Source organism: Crinia signifera, chromosome 9 (genome assembly GCF_055691185.1).
Source record: "Crinia signifera chromosome 9, ASM5569118v1, whole genome shotgun sequence".
Lineage (NCBI taxonomy): Eukaryota > Metazoa > Chordata > Amphibia > Anura > Myobatrachidae > Crinia > Crinia signifera.
This window is the reverse complement of record NC_139225.1, coordinates 89,689,732-89,710,789: the sequence shown is the minus strand read 5'-3', so window position 1 is coordinate 89,710,789 and position 21,058 is coordinate 89,689,732. Positions and strand designations below refer to the sequence as shown.

Here is a 21,058-nt window from a genome sequence, read left to right as displayed (position 1 = left end):
AAATGCTCGATGCCATGGGGGTTATGGCTGGCTGACACTGAGTAGAATTTGACGACAAGAGGCATTAGTGCATACTCACCCTCCTCCTCCTAGGCCTGCAGCTCCAGCATGGTGATGACACACAAGTCGATTGATTGACAGGTGAAGACCTTTGTCGGCAGCCTGGACTGTGGCCTCTCCATCATGTCTGGCAGGGCAGCCAATGGCCAGCCATGCAGCAGGCCAGGCGAGTGGAGAGCTTCAGGACACATCTGCTCCTGGCCCGGGGACAGGCGGGTGGAAGGCTTCCGGATACCGCTGCTCCTGGCCTGGGGACAGGCGGGTGGAGGGCTTCAGGACACCGCTGCTCGGGGACTTCTCTCTCTCCTCCCCCCCCCCCCTCCCCGGCCGCCGCTGGAACAGCCTTCACAGCAGCGCTCCAGCCAGTTCTCCTCACTGCCACGCTAGGAAAGTTCTAAAGCAGCCGCAGCTGTCCCATCTAAGGTAGCGCATCTCGCCCACATTGACGAGCAGGCTCCGCCGGACTCAGACGCTCCTGTGTCCCGACCCTTCTGGCCTGCATGTACGGTGCCATCACTGAGGTGGGTGATGGCAGTGCTGGGCGGGTGCCGACAGCGAGGGGAGAGGGAGGGAGGGGGGGGTGGCTGCTTTCCGATGGCTTCAGTGACAGGGCTGAATGCACGCCCCTGTCACTGCGGCACTTGTAGTGGTGCCGCTTCTACTAGTTTTTTTAATGGGCTTTTACAGCCCTCAGCATGTCCCCACCCCATGCCCGCCCCCTGCTTCCAGCCTTTTGTAAGGGGCAGCTGGAGGCACCGCCTTCGGTGCCTCTGAAATTACATTAAAAATCAAGCAACAATAAAAAGGATTAAATTAACATAAAGAAAATACTTATGACACAGACTAAGTGTCATAAGTATCTTCTTTGTATTATTTTAATCATTAATGACAGGGGAGGCTCTGCCTCCCCTGACTGCACGTCCCTGGGTGTGTTAGGCGTTACATCCTAGAATGTAAGCTCTCAGGAGCAGGGTTCTCTCTCCTCATGCTATTCCTAGAATATATATCTGTCACCCAGATAATTGCATCAGTGTCCTGTCCCCTGCCGCAGCTGTCTTTATTTACCATGTACTTGTCCTAATTTGCCTTTTACTGTAATTCATTATTTATTTATTTTTGCTCATCTACAGTATATATTGTCAGGTGCTGCGGAACCCTTGTCAGTAGCGAAAGCAGGGGGGGTTTCTGAGTACCCAGAAACCCCTCCAGGAGTCTAAGAACCCTCTTTCCATGGGTACAAGAATTTTTAAAATCGGCTCTTGGGAACCGGAGATATCTGACTTCAAAGCAGTGGTCCACATCCAAGCCTGTTAATTGCTTTTCCCAGTCAGATATTTCAGGTTCTGTCTGACTTAGAGTTTTTCTGAGGATATATTCCAAAAGCTGGGACTCTCCCCCTTTAATGGACAATAGTAGCTTGTCTACTGTTCCCAGAACCAGAGATATCAGCCTTCCAGCAGCTGGTTACTACTCCAGCTACGCACACCTGATATGTAGTTTTATATGCTCGTTGGTAGATTGCTCTTCCTCCTGAACTCTAATTCCCTAGTCCCCAATACATTTGGTTGGTGGGATTCGCTAGTTTTTAATTCCATTAAAATCTAAGAAATCTATTTCCGGGAACTGGAGATATCTGCAGTCAAGAGAGCTGTCCTCCCACCAGAAAATTATGAATAATAAGCCCACTCCACTATACACCCCTCCTCTGCGTATTAAACATCCTCTACCACCCTGGAAGTTATGTATCAGGGCCCCTTCATTCGGCCCAATGCCCCTTTCTCCCACCCCATCTCCCACCATATGTGCAGTAAAGGGGTAATTATTGGAAATTACTGATCCAGGCTGAGCGGTTGATATAATACCCCCTACCACTGCGGGACATCAAAGCTTCCCCCACCCCTACCGCTGGAGGATCGGTAGGGACCCGAATACATTGCTATGCCCAGGGGTCTACACTGCTGTTGATGCCCCTGTATGTATATATATGTATGTATGTATATGTATGTATGTATGTATGTATGTATGTATGTATGTATATATATATATCATTTTTATTTTTTATTATTATTAATATACATTTGGTCTATCTATAATACTTTAACTGACCCGGCATATACTGGGTCACCTAAGTGTCCGTCCCTGTGCGCTTTGCTCCGCCCCTCTGGAAACCCCCTTCTGAAAATCCTGCGTGTGCCCCTGCTTGTGGCACTATATATATATGAACACATTGGATGTTGCTGATGCCCCTTCTGATATTTTTGTACAGAACCACTGTTGCACAAGGCCATCATACAAGTGTCTTTGCAGCAGCGTCTGTCTATGTGGAAGTAGTTTCACCTACACCATCATGTCTACCCTAGATTACATCTGGAAGAATCACTATAGAAAAAAAGCTACCATATAGGTAACTTTACAGCAACTCCATTATATGCGGACTCAGTCCCATCTATACCATCGTGTCTACCCTAGACAACATCTGGAAGATTCTTCATATCTAGAAGAATTTGGGACCTAATTATCTTCATCTCACAAGGACCCTTAAAACTTTTTAAGTTGACACACATTCAAGATTGCGATCTCTATTTTATTGAGTTCCATCATACATTTTGAAAATATTTGAGGCATCCCCTTGTATTCTTCCATTGTGTCTATTTTAAAACCCCTGATGAAGTCTTTCTAAAGACGAAACGCGTTGGGTTATATTCGTCTTCAAAAGAACTGAGACACCACACGTTTTTATCATAAACGTTTTAATAAAATGTTAATTTTTCAAAAAATGTTCTGATCATTTACATACTTGACTCGAACACTGTACTTAAGGTGGTGGAAATCTTTGGCGCTCTCTATTCTCTCTATTATCCATACCTTTTGTCTCCCACTAACAGGGTAGTCTTTCTAGAGTAGCAGCCTGTAGTGTGTCGCGACTAGAGTCACTCCTAGTTGTATATATATATATATATATATATATATATGATAATTAGGGCTGGATTTGTGCCTAGGCCCATGAGGCACGGGCCTCAGGGCGGCACCAATCAAGGGCGGCACAGCAGGCTGACATTCTTTTAAACAGCAGCATGGCAGAGTGGCTGGGCAGCGTCAAGTGACCCGCCGCTGCCCACCCACTGTGCCATATACAGTACATCACCGGCTATCTCCTTGGTCCGACGGTCCCCCTGCGCGTCCGGCTCCGCCGCTGGGTGAGCTGAATTGCTCTGGCTCACTGCCGCCGGCGCCCATTGGCTGCTGTATAAACACAGCCTATTGGTTGCTGTGTATCCAATGGGCGGGGAAAGCAGCTGAGCTGAGCAGCGCGAACCTCCCTGCACTCAGTCAGTCAGTGTGAGAAAGACTGACTGAGACTGCAATCCAGCCATCCTCCCTCCGGGTCCTCCATACAGTTAGCAGTCCAGACTGCTTTAAAAATTCTTGAGGTGGGCTGCAGTTAAAATTGTATGTAATATATATATATATATATATATATATATATATATATATATATGATTTATACCTCAATAATGATTACATTAAAATAGAGGGGGGTGGGGGGCAAAAATGTTGTGCCTAGGGGCGGCCTAACCCCTAAATTCGCCCCTGATGATAATAATAATAATAATAATAACAATAATAATAGGGGTAAATTTACTAAGATGGGAGTTGAAGATGGGATGTTGCCCATAGCAACCAATTAGATTCTACCTATTACATTCTAGAAAGTGCTAAATAAATAAGAAGTAGAATCTTATTTGTGCTCTAGGCAACATTCCATCTTCAATAGAAGAACTCCCGTCTTAGTAAATATACCCCATAAACAGAAGGGATGCGGTCACTTGGTCTACAGCATGATGGTCGACAGTCATTAGGTCGACACCATTAGGTTGACATGGGAAAGGGTCGACATGGACAAATGTTGACATGGTTCTAGGTGGAAAGGTTATTAGTTTGACAGGTCATTAGTTCGACAGGTCATTAGTTTGACAGTGTCTAGGTAGACAGTCAAAAGGTCGACATGGTTTTTTTTCACTGGTTTTTGAGCCGACATGTGCCGACAGGCGGTATTTCATGCCCTACTATCCACTAGGGCGTGGTGGGTGAATAAAATAGTTCCTGAAGCATTGCGAGCGCAGCGAATGATGCGAGGGGATGCGACTGTGTTGACATTTGGGTAAAAAAACAGTCAAAACCCCATGTCGATCTTTTGACTGTCGACCTTTTGACTGTCGAACTAATGACCTTTCGACCTAGAACCATGTCAACCTTTTCCCATGTTGACCTAGACCCATGTCGACCTAATGGTGTCGACCTAATGATTGTCAACCATCATGCTGTAGACCAAAAGATCCCAACCCAAACAGAAATACTGTATACATTCTTGTATTGTAAAGCATGGGGGTTGATCTTATTAGCGCCGAAGGGTGCGAGGTGCCATTTAAATGCTGGCCATGGCACCCAAATTAAGCCGATCTTGCACCCTATGCTAGGCCTAATTTGCTTAAAATTGCTCACAACCCTATGGAGGTGCAAGCACTTTTGAGTGAATTCAGTCTGCTGTAAAGTGCACCCAGTGTCCTGATGATTCACAAGCTCCAATCATCCGCACCTAATAGGATCGACGCCCACATCTGCAAGCCTCTCTCTCAGGTTCATTGTATCTTCTTTACTAAAATATCAGGTGTAAGTATTATTACATACGGGTATCCTTAGGGCACAATTCCAAATGGGATATATTTTCTTATTGTGTACCCCACTCACATGACAGATTATAAATACACTGTAGTAATTAAAGAAGGTTATTCCGGTACTCACGATTTGAAAGGATGTTTCCCTCATATATTGGTATCTTTTCGTCAAAATGATACATTGTATTTCCTATTCAACAAGATTTATTCACACAACAGCATAAAGGCCCATACACACTTGCCGATTTTCAGCTAAAAATCGTTCAAAACAGCAGTATTGAGCGATTTTCAGCTGAAAATCTCCTAGTGTGTATGTCCCCCAGATTGCGGGTGCGCGCATCATCGCTAGCAAGATGGTTCATCTGCTGGTTTTACAAGCAGATGTAGCGATGATGGATGGTTTACCATCCATCATCGCTGTGTGTGTACGCTGCCGGGCTGAAAGATTAACCACTTTCAGCCCGGCGGACCGCCCCGCGCCTGTCATAATACTCACCCTGTCCAAGTGCTGCTGCGCCAGCTCCACGCATCCTGCTCCGAGTCCCTGTCTGCTTGTTCCACCCTCCTGCTCAGTGCTCACCACGGAGCACTTCTCCCTCACACCCTCAACACACTCTGCTGGCCCCGCCCCCTGCTATGCTTAACACAGAGCACTGAGAGCAGGGGGCACTGCTGGCCACCAATGTTTTATGTTTAAAGCAGTAATATATACATTGCTGGCACCACTGGGCACCAATGTTACATTTTTAAGGCAGTAATATATACATTGCTGGCATATGCCAGCAATGTATATATTGCTGGCACCACTTGCCACCAATGTAATGTTACTTATAAGCCAGTAATATATACATTGCTGGCACATGCCAGCAATGTATATTTTAGTGGCATCACTGCCCACCAATGTTACTTACAAGCCAGTAATATATACATTGTTGACACAGGCCAGCAATGTATATATTATGGGCACCACTGCCCACCAGGGTTAAAGTGAGCAGGAACTGGGCGGAACTGCGTTCCATCAGTTTTATTTTGGAGGTGGAATGGTTCCGCCTCCGTCCGCATCGCTAAACAGCTGACAGCCGGGCAGAGTGGTGGGAAATCCGGATGTCTCAGAGCAGGTCCATCCGTCCGTGGCGTAGCTATTTTAAAATTATGTGCCAACTCACGGCTCGTGAGCCAATCAGAGCTCGCGGGACGGCAACAAATGAGGAGCTGCCGGGCCGCGAGCACCGATTGGCTCGCAAGTCATTTGAAATAGCCGCGCCACGGACGGACGGACCTGTTCTGAGACATCCGGGTTTCCCACCGCTCTGCCCTGCTGTCTCCTTTCCCACACAGTGCACACCTCTGGCACTGGGCATGTTACCCCTGGCACTGAGAATGTAATACCTGGCAATGAGCATGTATGTAAGCGGCACTTATGTGGCATAATTAAGAATGGGCATTACCATGTTTGGCATATTGTGAAATGGGCATTACCGTGTTTGGCATATAGTATAATGGACATTACGGTGTGTGGCATAATGTGTAATTGGCATTACTGTGTGCATTTCTGTGTCCCTGTCCCATAAAGCCATGCCTTAAAATTTTTGGCACAAAATGTTCAGTTTTTATTAGGTGTTGGGTTGTTTTGCACTGTGGGGCATCATTTGAATCAGGGGTGGTATTATGTGGCCCACATTATTCTTTTCCTGACTGTGTGGCTGTGACATAATGGGGGGGGGGGGGGGAGTCAGGGAAGCGAATTTCACCACTTTAAGCACTGCTGCGCATAGTGATAATAGTTTTTAATGTAAACACTGCTGGAGCAGACCAGCAATGTATATGAGACCACTGCCACTGGCCATCAATGTATATTTTTATGGCGTTAATGTATACACTGCCGGCGCAGGTCAACAATGTATATGTTACCACCGCCACTGCCCCCCCAATGTATATTTTGTTGTGGCGGTAATGTATACATTGCTGGGGAAGGTGAATGGATTTCTCCCTACGTGCACGGTGGCAAATTAAATGGTAGTTGTGCACATGGGCGGGATTTTGCCCAGTCGGAGCAGAGTCAGGTAGCGTTTACCTGTTTGCTGGGCTCCGAATACATACAACCTAGCGATCAGTTCTGAATCAGGCCCCTAGAACAGAAATGCACTGAATAAAATGGCCCCTGCTCCCACCCTTGGAATACAAACCCTGCCCATTATGTAAATAGCCTTTTATATGAAAGATTTTCAGCAAAGTCTTTCACCTCCTGAAAATCTCTTGCTCTTTGGGGAAAATAGCTCAGTGTGTACGCACTACTTTGGTGACAGATATATCTTTCAAAGATTTTGGCAAAGTCTTTTGAAATGAAAATCTTCAAGTGTGTATGGGCCTTAACACACATCATCAGGAAGAGTTAAAATAGAAGAAATCTTTGTGAAATATGAATACTGTTATGAGTAATATAGATGTGGACTTCATCTAAGTATTGTTTTATTGGGTTGGGATCATTTGGTCTATTGCATTATGGTCGAAAGTCATTAGGTCGAATCCATTAGGTCGACATGCTAAAAGGTCGACATGACTCTAGGTCGACATGGGAAAAGGTCGACATGACTCTAGGTCGAAAGGTCATTAGTTCGACAGGTCATTAGTTCGACAAGGTCATTAGTTCGACATTGTCTATGTCGACATTCACAAGGTCGACATGGGGTTTTTCACTGTTTTTTTACCTGAATGTCAAAACAGTCGACATGGACACAGTTTAAAGTGCACTGCATCCCCTCGCATCGCTCGCTGCGCTCGCGATGCGTCGGGCACACTATTTTATTCTCCCACCACGCCCTAGTGGATGGTAGGGCATGAAATACCGCCTGTCGGCACATGTTGGCTCAAAAAACAGTGAAAAACTCCATGTCGACCTTGTGAATGTCGACATAGACAATGTCGAACTAATGACCTTGTCGAACTAATGACCTGTCGAACTAATGACCTTTCGAACTAGAATCATGTCGACCTTTTACCATGTCGACCTAGAGTCATGTCGACCTTTTAGCATGTCGACCTAATGGATTCGACCTAATGACTGTCGACCATAATGCAGTAGACCAAATGACCGCATCCCGTTTTATTGTGTATCAATGTATATACTGTGTGATGTTACGCTACAATAAAAAAGTTTACAAAAATAAAAAAAAAATTATGTTCGTCATACTGTCAATTATCCGGATATTAGAAGTCAACCCACATTCCCAGGAACTGTATAAAAGCACTTGGCTGCAGTCACGTCATAATATATGGTCACAAATACTTCTTTGTTTCTTGCAATATTCATATAAGCTAATTTAAATTAGGGAGTGCAGTAGGTCGATCTCTTACGAAATACATAAAAAATAGCTTAAATGCAAATCAGTTTTTAGCTGTAAAATATTAGGGACTGAGGTCCTGTCTTGGGCACTGTTAAACAGGCTGTGTTTCTGTTAGACGTCTTCAGGGATCACTCAAAGATGAAAAGAAGAAAAAATCTGTGACTGGAGAGTGGTTTCAAGATGTAAAGTCTCGTCGTTTCCAGGAGGAGTTACAGGGTTCCGATCTACTAAGAGCATCAATTCGGAAGAAAAGGAATCCAGCTCATCGTAAGTACCAAGTATCTACCAAATGTCAATAGTTCCCGACAACAGAATCACAAATCTATCACTGATAAAGGTTGGTCAAATGGGTATGGATCATTAGGTCACCACAATATTAGTCGATAGTCATTAGGTCGATCTGCATTTAGGTCGATATGAGTCTCGGTCGACATGCATGAAGGTCGACATGAGTCTAGGTCAAAATGGGTAAGGTCGACAGGGTTATTAGGTCGACATGGGTTAGGTCGACAGTCAAAAGGTCGACGTGGGGTTTAAAAAAAAAATTGTCACGAATATCAACACAGTTGGCAACTACAGATACAGATCTGGTCTCTCATACATCTTTGCTACAGTCTGGCCAAACTGCCCCTCTTGGTATGTGAGGTTGCGAGAAATTCTTTTAGTGTCTGGTATATTTTTATGTCTTTTTATGCCAAAGGTGCCTCTATATTCACAGCATAATGTTACTAGGATGCATGAGGAGAAGGTGCTGATTAATCGGATATGTTACACTTGTATATCAGTGTGCGACTGAGTCTTTTAATCTGAACATCAAGTGCTACAACGTAGCAACCACAACTTTTTTTAAATATTTTTTTATTAACACACCATTCATTTATTCATTCAACTTATATAGAAAGTTTTGTTCTTAGCTCCCTATATAGACTCAGTCAAACACAATATACAAGTTGTATATACACATTGTGTTGTAACTAAGATGCATTTGTAGCCAACATTAGCTGAGTTGCTCAGGACTTGGTGGCTTACTCATACCCGGTATCTCACACTGCTGGGCATATTGAGAATAGATGTAGGAGGATGCATCTTTAGTTCACCTTAGATACCTTGTTTTCCTGTATTTTATGTAGTCCAGCCGCCCTTAACCTGCCGGGTGAGTTAATGGGGTACCTCGCACTAGTGGATGGGGGGGGGGGCTGTAGTTAAGGAATATGAATCACTGTAGTTATTGCCGGCAAATGATCTGAAGTCAATTGATTAAGTCGCTGTGAGCGAGCCTGGTATTTTTAGCGGATATTTTGCACATCGCTCACAGCAACATTGGTACTCAAAGGCTTAAGGTAGATAAATCTTGTACTGTATATTGTAATTCCTTCCACAAGTCACAATGGAAAAAACAGCTGGTCACATTGGTAATACCTATACCAACTGTATTAGTCATTTGTGCAGTTTTGTATTTTGTACCTAGACACACAATATTGGCCCATGTAAAAAAATAGGCTGATGTTCCCTCACTTTCATTGCATACCTTTATTGTTGCCTCTCCTGGAGAAGCCCGGAGAGACAACATGTCGGAGGGGGCAGGGACAAGCCTGATATCACTAGGCCCCACCCCCATGCATCAAAAGAGATTTGCAGGCCTGCAGAGAGGGGGCGAGGTTAAATGACGCAAAATGTCGCTACTCGCGTCATATTAGCCCCGCCCCCTCTCCACAGACCCGTGAATTCCGGTAGTTGAATCAGCGGGGAAGGGGGTGCGGGGGCTCTGGGCAGAAAGCGGGAGACTTGCCCAACTTCAGGGCCGTCTTTTCATATGGGCTTAATGGGCACTTGCCCAGGGGCCCCAGGTGTATAATGGCCCTATTCTGATAGCTGAGGATTCCCTTTTTCCAGGGATATCAGAATTTTTAAAATCGGCCCTGGGGAACTGGAGATATCCAACTTCAAAGCAGCTGTCCACATCCGACCTGTTAATTGCAATTCCCAGTCATATTTCTCAGGTTCTCTCTGACTTAGGGCCATATTCAATGAGAAAAATTCACTGTGCATGGCGAGAGATTTTTTCTCTCACCATGCACTCGCCCTGTTCCGAAGGGCTCGCTGCCACTCCTACTCGCGGCGAGTCTTAACCCCTGCAGAGGACGAGCGTCCGCGGCAGGGAGCTGGCAGGGAGCCGGGGGACGGTGGCAGGCAGGGAGATTAAAGTCTCTCTGGCTGCCCCAGAACATATGTGGAGGGGAAGAGGGCTCCCCGGGACCCAGGCAGCACAAGCTGCCCCCCCCCTATAGCCAGCCGGGGACCCAGTATTCACTGCACCCGATAGTGCATATATAATGATCGGGTGCAGTGAATATATGAATATCTAATGAGCGGCTCGAGAGCTGGCTGCTCTGTGTAAAAAAAATATATATATTTTTAAATTAAATATATATTCATGTGCTATAAGCACATGAATAAAAATAGCATGCCCCTTCACAGAAAAAAAAATCCTGATTTTTTTACACCAAAATTTAAAAAAAAAACTTTTAGTTTAAAAGCTCACATTCCAGTTCTCCATGAAAAGATGGAGAATTGCTACACGGCGACACACGGCGAAAATCACTTAGAAAGACGGCAAAAATATCACATTGAATAGGGTGGTTCACTTTTGGAGAGCAAAATGCTCCTTCCAACGCGAAAATAGCACAAACTCGCCATAAAACACGGCAAATTTTTCTTATTGAATATGGCCCATAGAGTATATTCCAAAAGATGGGACTCTCCCCTTTCTGTCAACACTAGCGGCTTGTCTCTATCATACCCAGAACCAAAGATATCAGCCTTCCAGCAGCCGGTCCCTGCTCCAGCTCCAAACGTCTGGTGTACAGTTTTACATTTTTCTCAAGGGATTGCTCTGGCTCCTGATCTCTGATCCCCAAGGCTAAGACATCTATTTCCAGATAATGGCGATATCTGCTGTCAAACAAGCTGCCCTTCCACCAGAAAATGACGAATATTAAGCCCACTCCATTATCCAACCCTCCCCTGCGTATAAAACACCCCCTACCTCCCTGGAAGTCATTTACAAGGGACCCTTCATTCAGCTCCGTGCCCCCTTCCACACGTTAGTGTTCTCCCTCCCACCACGTGTGCAGTAAAGGAGTAATTAGCAGAGGTTACTGCTCCAGGTCCTACATGTTGAGTGGAAGATAGAGCACCCCCTGCCACCCGTGGGACATCAAAGCTGCTGCTGATAGCACCCCCCACCCCTAGGAGGGGAGAATGGGTAAGGGCCCCAGTGCATTGCTTTGCCCAGGGGCCCACACTGCTGTTAAGACGGCACTGCCCACCTTCTGGGGTGGGGGGGGTGGGGGGCAGGAGGCAGACCTGATTTGCAGTAGCCTCCTGGCCATTCCGGGAGGGTAGGCAAGCCTATAATAAAGAAGTAGCAGGGAACTCTTGCACAGTGCACCTCATTACAGATTCACACACAATCAAATAATCTAGAGAGGAAATGTACTGTAGGCAATCCCCATCATGTGCTTTGGGCAGGGCTGTACATCTAGGATTTTCCTCAGGCTAATATTGGCAATGGGCTTGCTAAGTACAACAAAAAGCAAGCAACTTGGCTACACGCAAAAGCAGCCAATATTTACACCCTGCACAGAAAAAATATAACCTACCCAAATCTAAATCTCTCTGCACATATTGCATCAGCCCCACCTGTTGTGCATCATACTTTTGGCAACATAAATCAATAACAATAAAAAAATAATTACTCAAAATCAAAGTTTTGTTTTGAAATATACGGCCAAAAAGAAACACTATCTGTCTTGCATAAAAAAATTTGCTTTTAATTTGCTTGTATACCCTTTTTGTAACGTGTGTCTACGTAACCTGTATTAGCTCTTGCTGTACACTCCATGACAAATTGTCCATAGACAGACCCTTGTCAGGAGTGCCACACTGACAGTTTCTCATTCCCAGTGATAACTCCCAGTTCAGGAACACAGACTGGGACTGTGCCAGAGCATACAGCAGCTTTCTGCTTTATTATGGTTGTCGGTCACTCCTATGTTTGCCCATATCATATGACTGACCTTACAAACAGGAAGTGGTAAAAGCAAAGTCCTGGAGTGGATTAGCTTCGGTGGCTATATGTGGCAGGTAATAATAGGTGTGCTGATGTGAGCCTGACAGTATGATGACATACGCAGCCTGCCAACACATGTTTTAAGGTGCTCACAGAAAATACACCTTTTGTGAAAGTCTCCCATTATATTTTGTGCATGTCTGATGAAGTAGAAAGATATCAGCTACCAACCAACCAGCGACTGTCATTTTATTAAACAACATGGCAGTTAGGAGCAGATTGGTCGGTACTTTACTCTCTTAACTGCATCACTCTTCAAGACTTGTACATCTCCCTCATTGGGCTAGATGCCTCAATCATCACATTTTGCATATGGTCCATCCTACAGCTCACTGCATGCAATTTACATTTATTAATATGCATGAATATTTTAGCAAAGGATAGCTCTCGCGGTAAGAACTACACTTTGCGATGATCAGACTTCCGGGTTTATGACTTTGAGTCCTATCTGTGCCTGCATCTAGTGACGCATGTGTAGTAGGGGGGTGCTGGGAGTGATTTGATTGGATCCCTTTAAGGGAAGGAAGAAAAACTAGGAGACCAGTATTCTCACATCTCCAGAAGAGGGTGGTATGTCAATCAGTAGGGACTGAGGGCGGGATGTATTAATATACATCGCCGCCCTTCGCCTGAATGTACTAACATATGCGGCTAGCATCGGGTTGCGGTGATACCTGTGATGTGGTCTGCGGGGGGTCTCTGTCACATCCCGGTGGCTGCCAGTGTCCCCCTGCGTCTCCTCCTCCCTCCTACAGCCGGATGTCCTGCCAGCTGTGACACCTGCTGGGGGGGGGGGGAGGAGACAAAGGAGGACGGGGGGGGGGGGGGGGGCGCGCGGACGGCGGGCGGCGATAGAAGCCCTTAGGCTTCTATAGGGTATCGCCACCCAGAGGGTGGTGATACCCTGCCTCGCGAAAACGGGGCGGACGGGTATTGATACATAGGAAAATGCGGTAAAACCTCCTTTTTACCGAATTTTCCCTTTAGTACATCCCGCTGTTAATGTACAGATGGGGACGTTCCCTGCCAGTCGGAGCGGGTGGATGTGGACGTGTGAGCATCTAACACACTGGCTCGCCCATTGCTCAGTATAAATGAAGGAGAGACAGAAGGGCAGTCATCAATTCAAGTGTAGCTAAAACCATGTAGTGTACACAGGGGTAGATGTATGAAGCAGTGATATGAGTGCAGGAGTTTCCAGTGGAGACGTTTCCCATAGCAACCAATCAGATTTGAGGTAACAACACATGCATTCTGTAACATTATACATAGCAGCTTCTCCTTTGGCTCACTTCTCCGCTCTTTTCACTGCTTCATACATCTCCCCTCAGACTCAAACACATTCCCAAAACTAGATTAACTACTGACCGGAAGCACTAGGATTGTTGTAACCTTTTGTGAAAATGTTCTACACCTTTTTCTGTATTGTTAAGAGCACTCCTTTTACGAAAGTAGATGCGGTCCAAAAGTTCCATCATCAGCCGTTTATGGAGGGGGAAACATTCTTTATCCATTTACCCTTAGGGCCTTACGCTTTTGCAGAAGTAACTGTAAAGCTGGACCCCGCTACTGTACTTCGCCTGCTGGAGATGAAGGCAGCAACAAGTGCCTACACACTTGCCTGTTCTGGCAGTAATTGAGTGCTTGCGTAGACCATGATGCATTCCGCAGCATGGTCCCCGTTGTGATGTCTTCTGTCCGCCCTGCATGCAGGACCGAGGGAGGACACTGCTGACGCCTCATCAGTGACATAGTGGCTACAAACTAAACTATGTGCCCCATATGTTCTTCCGATTCAATGGTCTGGACGACATATTGTCTATTGTGTGACATAGTGGCTACAAACTAAACTATGTGCCCCATATGTTCTTCCGATTCAATGGTCTGGACGACATATTGTCTATTGTGTACCCAGCTAAAGTTTATGAAAGAGTTTGAGATGTTTGATGTCAAAGCTTAGGAGCCATATATAAAAATATACGAATAAGGTTATAAAACCACCTACTAGAGGGAGGAGGGAGCTGTTCATCTGATGACCTACCTAAGGGTTTACACACTGTGAGAATCTGGAACTGACCAACTCTGGTTCTCTTAAATTATTCTGAATGCCTGTTTTTCATTTGTGTTCTCATACAGCTAGCCTCAATATGCCATGTAATGTGTGAGTGAGCTGCCAGGTCATGTGTGTCTGCTAGTGCTGGGTGCCTGTTTACATGTACCCACAATGCGATGCGCCTGAGTCTATGTACGTAACGCAATGGAAACTGAAATAGCAAAATATTCAAATACACAGCCATCAGTCCACACAGATATACAAGAGTCACAATACAAATAAAGTCTTCTCATGCATCCTAGTCGCATTGGGCAAAAAGACGCATAAAGGTGCCTTTTAGTAGCAGAGTTGTGCAGTACCTGGCACCAAGATAGCGGCTGTTTGGCACAACTGCAGCAAATATCTGTACCTCTGCTCCACCTGCTGGAGATTCTGGGAGGCTTCAACCTCAAGGACAGTACACACGGGGGCGATTTGGTTTTTTTTTCTAAGTGATCTGACTAGATCTCTAAGAAAATAAGCCCAGAATGCTCAGTGTGTCCAGGGTATAGCGATGGCTATCTGCGGTCCCGCTCGTTGCCATCACACGCATGTATAGACAACGCAAACACTGTCTATCCTGTTTAGATCACAGCGTTTTGCAAAACGCTGCTTCATACGGATCACTCAGCACACATTGTGGGTGCATCATAGGTGCGCAGTGATGTGTGCTGTGTGATCAGTGATCAAGCACATTGCTTAGCCCTCTACACCCAACACCCTGTGTGTACGGGGTTTATCGCATGACTTTATAATATACACAATTTGACCTTTTGATTTGTGAATTTCGTCAGAAGGATTTCACATCTAGGGCCACAATTCTGGATAGATGATCAATATTAATTCAGTAATGTATTTCTTTTGCCTATATTACGATTGTTCACCTTTATCCATTGTAAATAGACTTGTTTTTGTAGTATTGGTGATTCTGTGTACTACTGTGCTGTTGTCATAGTGCATTAGTATAAATAGTCCTATCATTGTTTATAGTGTGTTTTGCCGTTTTTAATTAATTAGTTGCAACTAGTTACCTTGCATTTATAAAAACCTTAATACGGCATATTGATAGGTTTATTGACTGAAGTTGTTATAATGGATAATCATTGTCAAGCTTGAGAACTAGTTGAAAATAATAAGTCTCACTGTAACATCAAAAAACACCCTGTGGAATATATAAGGCATGTAAAGACTGTAGAAGCCAGCTTGTCTGGCTGAAAACAGCATAAACTCACCTGGCGATTGGCAGGAATCCTTAGCTCACACACTTGATCTGGGCCCGGGGGTTCGGCTTATCTTGATTGACGGGTTGGCTGATTTGAATGACGGTTCAGGATAGGCTGGTTGAGGTCAGAGGTGGAGACTGATGGGGTGATGGTCTTGCTTCCAGAAGATTCTGTCTCTTGCTTCAAGGAACGTTGGACTGTTGAGTACAGAGATTCAGTTGATTATCTATATACTGTCTTTATTGCTGTATTTTTCCTTCAATAACCCTTTCTTAACCCATCTATTTCTCTCTAGATTATATACCTCTTATTTCTGTCACCTTTCCTTTTTTTTTTCCCCAGCTGTTCTATCTGTTCTATCCCCTCTATTCTATAATGCCTGCCAGGCCCAAGCGTTCTGTGGGGGCTCCCACTAGATATGTCAGCCTGGATGAGGCTGATGGTAGGGCTAGGGCCAGGCCTCCTGCGCGCGGCGACGTAAGGGGCTTATCCCCTTCGCCACGCAGGAGAAAGGTAGGCACAAGGGTCCTTTCCCCCTCCCAGGTATTGCCCAGGGTTGGTGGGGCTGGTGCAGGGCGTCGCGGGGCTCAATCCGCGACGCCGCATACACCCACTTATAATGGCGACGGGCGGCGGGGGAGATCGCGCGGTGGTCTGGTAGGAGCACCGTCGCTGGTCCCTCCTCCCCCCGCCCGAGTAGTCAGCAGGCGCCGGGGGTCACAGTCTGCTGCGGTATCCGCAGCGTACCACGCAGCGAGCGGGGAGGGGGATGCCGGGGTACAGCCTGCTCCGGCTCCCCCTTCACCAGCGCTGCTCTCTTCTCCCCCCGTCCGGGCGCATAGTAAGCGCCGGGCGTCGCGCCCAGCCGCAGGCACAGCGGCGCGTGTAGGCAGTGACATAAGGGGTGAGGGGGATGCCGGGATGCAGCCCGGCCCGGCTCCCTCTCCCCTCGTTCAAAATAATGGCAGGCGCGCTGGGGGACGGGATAGACATCCCGTTGCCCCTAGCAACAACAGTGCGCCTTCCAGTAAAAGAGGCAGCAAAAAAAGGGTGTCAAAAAAGGGATCAGGGCACGACGGTCGGGGGACCGGAGCGCTTAATAAGGACAAAGAAGGGGGTGCAGTGCCTATGAGCACTGGGAGTGAAATGGCAGCCAGAGTTAGAAATGGCCGCAAGGGTGCGGCCAGAGATACTGCAGAGGGTGTTGCAGGCACTTCTATGCCTGCAGCGCCCTCTGCTGGAAGACAGGGAAATAGCAGGAGGTCTAATAAGAAGGGAGAAAATAATAATGTGGCAGCGCCATCTAGTGGCATTAATGTTAATGTCAACCCTAGGGGGAAATTTGTTGAGGACATGAGGCATAAGTTAACTTATGCCGAATTTGAAATGTTTAAGGCGGCTGTAGCTTCGTGGCAGGATAATAGCGAGGATTCGGCCGAATCCGTATTGTCAAGCTCTAACTCGGGTGAGGTGGATTCGCAAAGCAGCGAATTCGGTCCACCAGGGGAAGCTCCCTCGGCTGTTTCAAACGGAGAAGGCGAGACTAGCGACGGGGACCAACAAAGTGATTCTGCAATGAATCCTGTAGAGGGGGTTAGAAATTCTAACGCCAGATCAAGAAGGGCAGCGAGGAGAAGGTTGGTCGCGGAAAAAGCTAGGGAGAACAATATAGCGCCACAAGGGGCCAGGACGCAACCGGGTCGCTCATACGCAGACGCGGTTGCAGGTAGGAACACAGAGGGTAACACAGTGTCATTAGACACATCGGCGCTTACATCTATATGCGCGGCGGTGGTGTCGGCAGTGGCTCCTCTGTTAACCACCGGGCCAGGTGGGCAGGGGGAAACTGCCCCTTCGGCAACTTTGGAGTCAGTATCTGACCTTATAGCCAAAGCGATAGCTCCGACTATTACTGCGGCGCGAGGGGGAAATGCCATTTCCCCTGCTGAAAGGGTATCGCCGAATGTCCCAACTGTGTCGGGGGTTGTTAACGGACCTCTATTGACAGGTCAAGATTCCGCGAAACAAGCCATGGAAGGACATTCGTCAAGTCGAGGAGGAAGTGAACGTAGAAGAAGGAGGGCAGCATCAACTGATACTGGTGAGTCCACGAATGATCCTGACTGGTCAGAGGATGAAAATAATGCAGGGTCTAGCAGTGGGGGGTCAGAGGATTCATCGGTAGAGAAGAGAGCTAAGCGGAAAAGAGCTGCTAAGTCTCGTAAGAGACGGCGCAGAAATGAGACCTCTGATTCCTCATTGGCATCGACGTCTTCCGAGGATAAGTCATCTTCGGACGGCGTCGCGAGGAGACGAAGGAGGAAAAGGCGTAGAGAATATAGGTCCCATAGCTCAGGATCCTCTAACGTATCGGTCGAGTCCGATGCAGTGCAATGCGCAAACACCGCTGTTAAGCGGGGTTTGCGTCCTAGGGCTAGGGATAGGATCAGAAAAGGGCGATATGTAGATATCTTTGCATTAACAAGCAAAGATAGGCGGGCCCTCCTAGCCGCAAGGAAGAAAGGACCCGCTAGCGAGGATGCCTTTCGTACTTATAATAATTGGGTAAGAGGCATACTAATTTTTGCGGCCTGTTATTTAGAGACACATCCAGATGAATATGTGAACCTGGTGAGATACCAGTTCCTTATTCATAAACTCTACACCTCTTACGTCGGTCCCGGTTGGCGGGTCTATGACGAAGAGTTTAGGAGGAAGCAGCATGGCCGGGAGGTATACGATTTCGGTAAGAAAGACGTAGAATTATACGGCGAAGTTGCCGAATCAGCTACACCTATTAGGGCCCCTGAGAATAAGGGGTGGGTAAGGCAATATGGGAGCAGGCCTTACAATAATATTAATAAGGGAAGTAATACGAAGCATGGCCATGGTAGGTGCTACTCGTTTAATAATGGGCAATGCAACCTGGGTAACCGGTGCCGTTTTCGGCACCTTTGTATCAGATGCGGAGGTCAACACGCAATTAAGGATTGCACAAAACCTCCATCTGGTGGGGGAGGTGGGGCTCAGTCCACGACAAAACAAAGCCGCGGTCCAGCGGCACCTGTCGTTGGATAGGGCCCCAACTCCAATAGTATTGGTCAGGATGTTACCATGGCTGGAACGGTATCCGGACAGAGACGGAGCAAGATTTTTGCAGTCCGGATTTTCAGAAGGTTTTCAATTACCTGTTTCCGCTCCAATTAGTACGGGTAGTAAGGGAAACTTACGCTCCGCCATGGAACACCCTGACATAATATCACAAAAAGTTGAAGCCGAGGTAAAACTAGGTCGCATGGCAGGCCCGTTTTCAGCACCACCAGTTGAGGGACTAATTTTGTCCCCTATTGGGGTGGTTCCCAAAAAAGTTAAGGGAAAGTTCAGGCTGATTCAGCATCTTTCTTGTCCTAGGGGGTCGTCTGTCAATGACGCCATCGATGACGATTTATGCACAGTTAATTATTGTTTGTTTGAGGATGCTATAGACATCATTCAAAAAATTGGTCCTGGCGCCCTCATGTGCAAATTGGATGTTGAATCAGCTTTTAGACTATTACCTTTGCATAAGAACGCATTTCAGTACATGGGATTTAAATTAAATGGGGGCTTTTACATAGATAAATGTTTGCCCATGGGTTGCTCCATTTCATGTGCTTATTTTGAGCGCTTCAGCACATTTTTGCAGTGGTGCCTGCAGGAAGTGTCGGGAGTCGACAGCATTACTCATTATTTGGATGACTTTCTTTTGGTGGGTCCTCCAGGTTCTGACCTGTGCCTTAGTTTACTAGAAGCAGCGCTTGAGTTATTTAAAGATTTCGGGGTTCCCGTGGCAGGGGAAAAAACCGAGGGACCTACTACTGATTTGGTGTACCTCGGAATTGAAATCGATTCCGAGCTAGGGCTGTGTAAACTTCCACTAGATAAAGTACACCGGTTACATGACGAAATAACTTATGCCATCGCGGCTGCTAAGTTAACACTTAGACAGGCTCAATCTTTATTGGGCTTGTTTAATTTCGCATGTAGAGTTATACCCATGGGCAAAATATTTTGTAGAAAGCTGCAGCGAGCGACCGTCGGGATTCGCAAACCCCACCATTTTCTACGTCTATCTTCAGAAATGAAGAGGGATCTGAAAGTGTGGGAAATGTTTCTGGATAATTTCAACGGCATATGCATATGGCAAGCTCCAGCCGTTGCAAATGCAGAGTTGGAATTATATACAGATGCTGCAGGATCGTCCGGATTCGGCGCATTTTATGCGGGACGTTGGTGCGCAGAGGCTTGGCCCGAATCTTGGGCACGAGACGGCATGACCAAGAATATGCTATTATTGGAAATATTTCCAATAATGGTCGCCTTAGAGCTCTGGGGCGCAGAATTGGGAAACAGGGAGGTTGTCTTTTGGTGTGATAACCTAGGGGTGGTCCAATCCATTACACAACTAAGGTCAACCTCTCTCCCAGTTTTGCGTATTCTAGCACGGATAGTGATGATGTGCTTGGCGAACAATATTACGTTGCGAGCCAAGCACGTCCCAGGCGTACTTAATGAAGTAGCAGATGCATTGTCCCGTTTCGAATGGGTAAGATTCAGGCAACTTGTGCCGTTAGCCCAGAAGTATGGTGAACAATGTCCATCTTTTTTATGGCAGGTGCCTCTGGAGGGGTAGAGGAGCTGGCCCTGCGGTCGCTAGCGCCAGCTACATTTAGAGCTTATCTGGCCTCATGGGAGCGCTGGAGCGAGTTCATGCTGGAACAGGGTGGCACAGGTAAGAGCTCTAAGCGTCTTATTAATGCCTATGTATGGAGCCTGTACACGGAGGGTAAGTCCAGAAGTTTTGTTGGACGCTCTCTGGCAGGCATATCATTCTTTTTGCGTCTTGGTGGGAAGAGAGACATCACCAAGTCTTTCATGCTTTCCAGGATGCTGAAAGGATGGGCCAGAGCCAGGCCGGTTTTGCCCGACAGGCGACGGCCGATTGATGCCGGCTTGTTGCGTCGAATCTCGAGGTCCCTAAGAGTAATTTGCTCAAACGATTACGAGGTTCGACTTTTCAGGCTGGCCTTTGCCATGGCTTTCCATGGGGCGTTCAGAGTAGGCGAACTGGTGTCCGCAACCAGGGCATCTCCCTCGCCTATGCTGTTCGGCCATGTCGACGTTCACCACGACGGTTTATGGTGTAAGATACAGCGCTCAAAGACCGATGTAGCGGGCAGGGGGCAGTGGGTCCATTTGGGTCGGAGTGGCGACCGCCGGATCTGTCCGGTGGCGGCGGCTCTGGCTTACGTGGAGTTACGGCCCCAATTGCCCGGGGCCTGGCTGATGCACATCGACGGGTCCCCCCTTACTAACTTCCAGTTCAGGTCGGTTTTCAGGCGCTGTATATTGCATCAGGGTCTTTCTCCAGCCGACTTTGGGACACACTCTTTCCGTATCGGCGCCGCTTCGGCAGCCGCTGCGGCGGGTTGGTCTCAGGTCGACATACGAGCACTCGGAAGATGGCGGTCTGGTGCATTTAAGCGATACAT

At 46.9% G+C, this 21,058-nt stretch overlaps 1 protein-coding gene across 1 annotated transcript in view; it reads left to right on the top strand.

The window, feature by feature from the left end:
• Window positions 1-21,058, top strand: part of LOC146035739 (synaptotagmin-like protein 2) — a 125,101-nt gene that overhangs the window by 59,162 nt on the left and 44,881 nt on the right. The window contains exon 3 of the mRNA XM_083159352.1: window positions 8,196-8,347. Coding sequence (XP_083015478.1) covers window positions 8,196-8,347 — 152 coding nt within the window. The remainder of the gene's footprint in view (window positions 1-8,195; window positions 8,348-21,058) is intronic.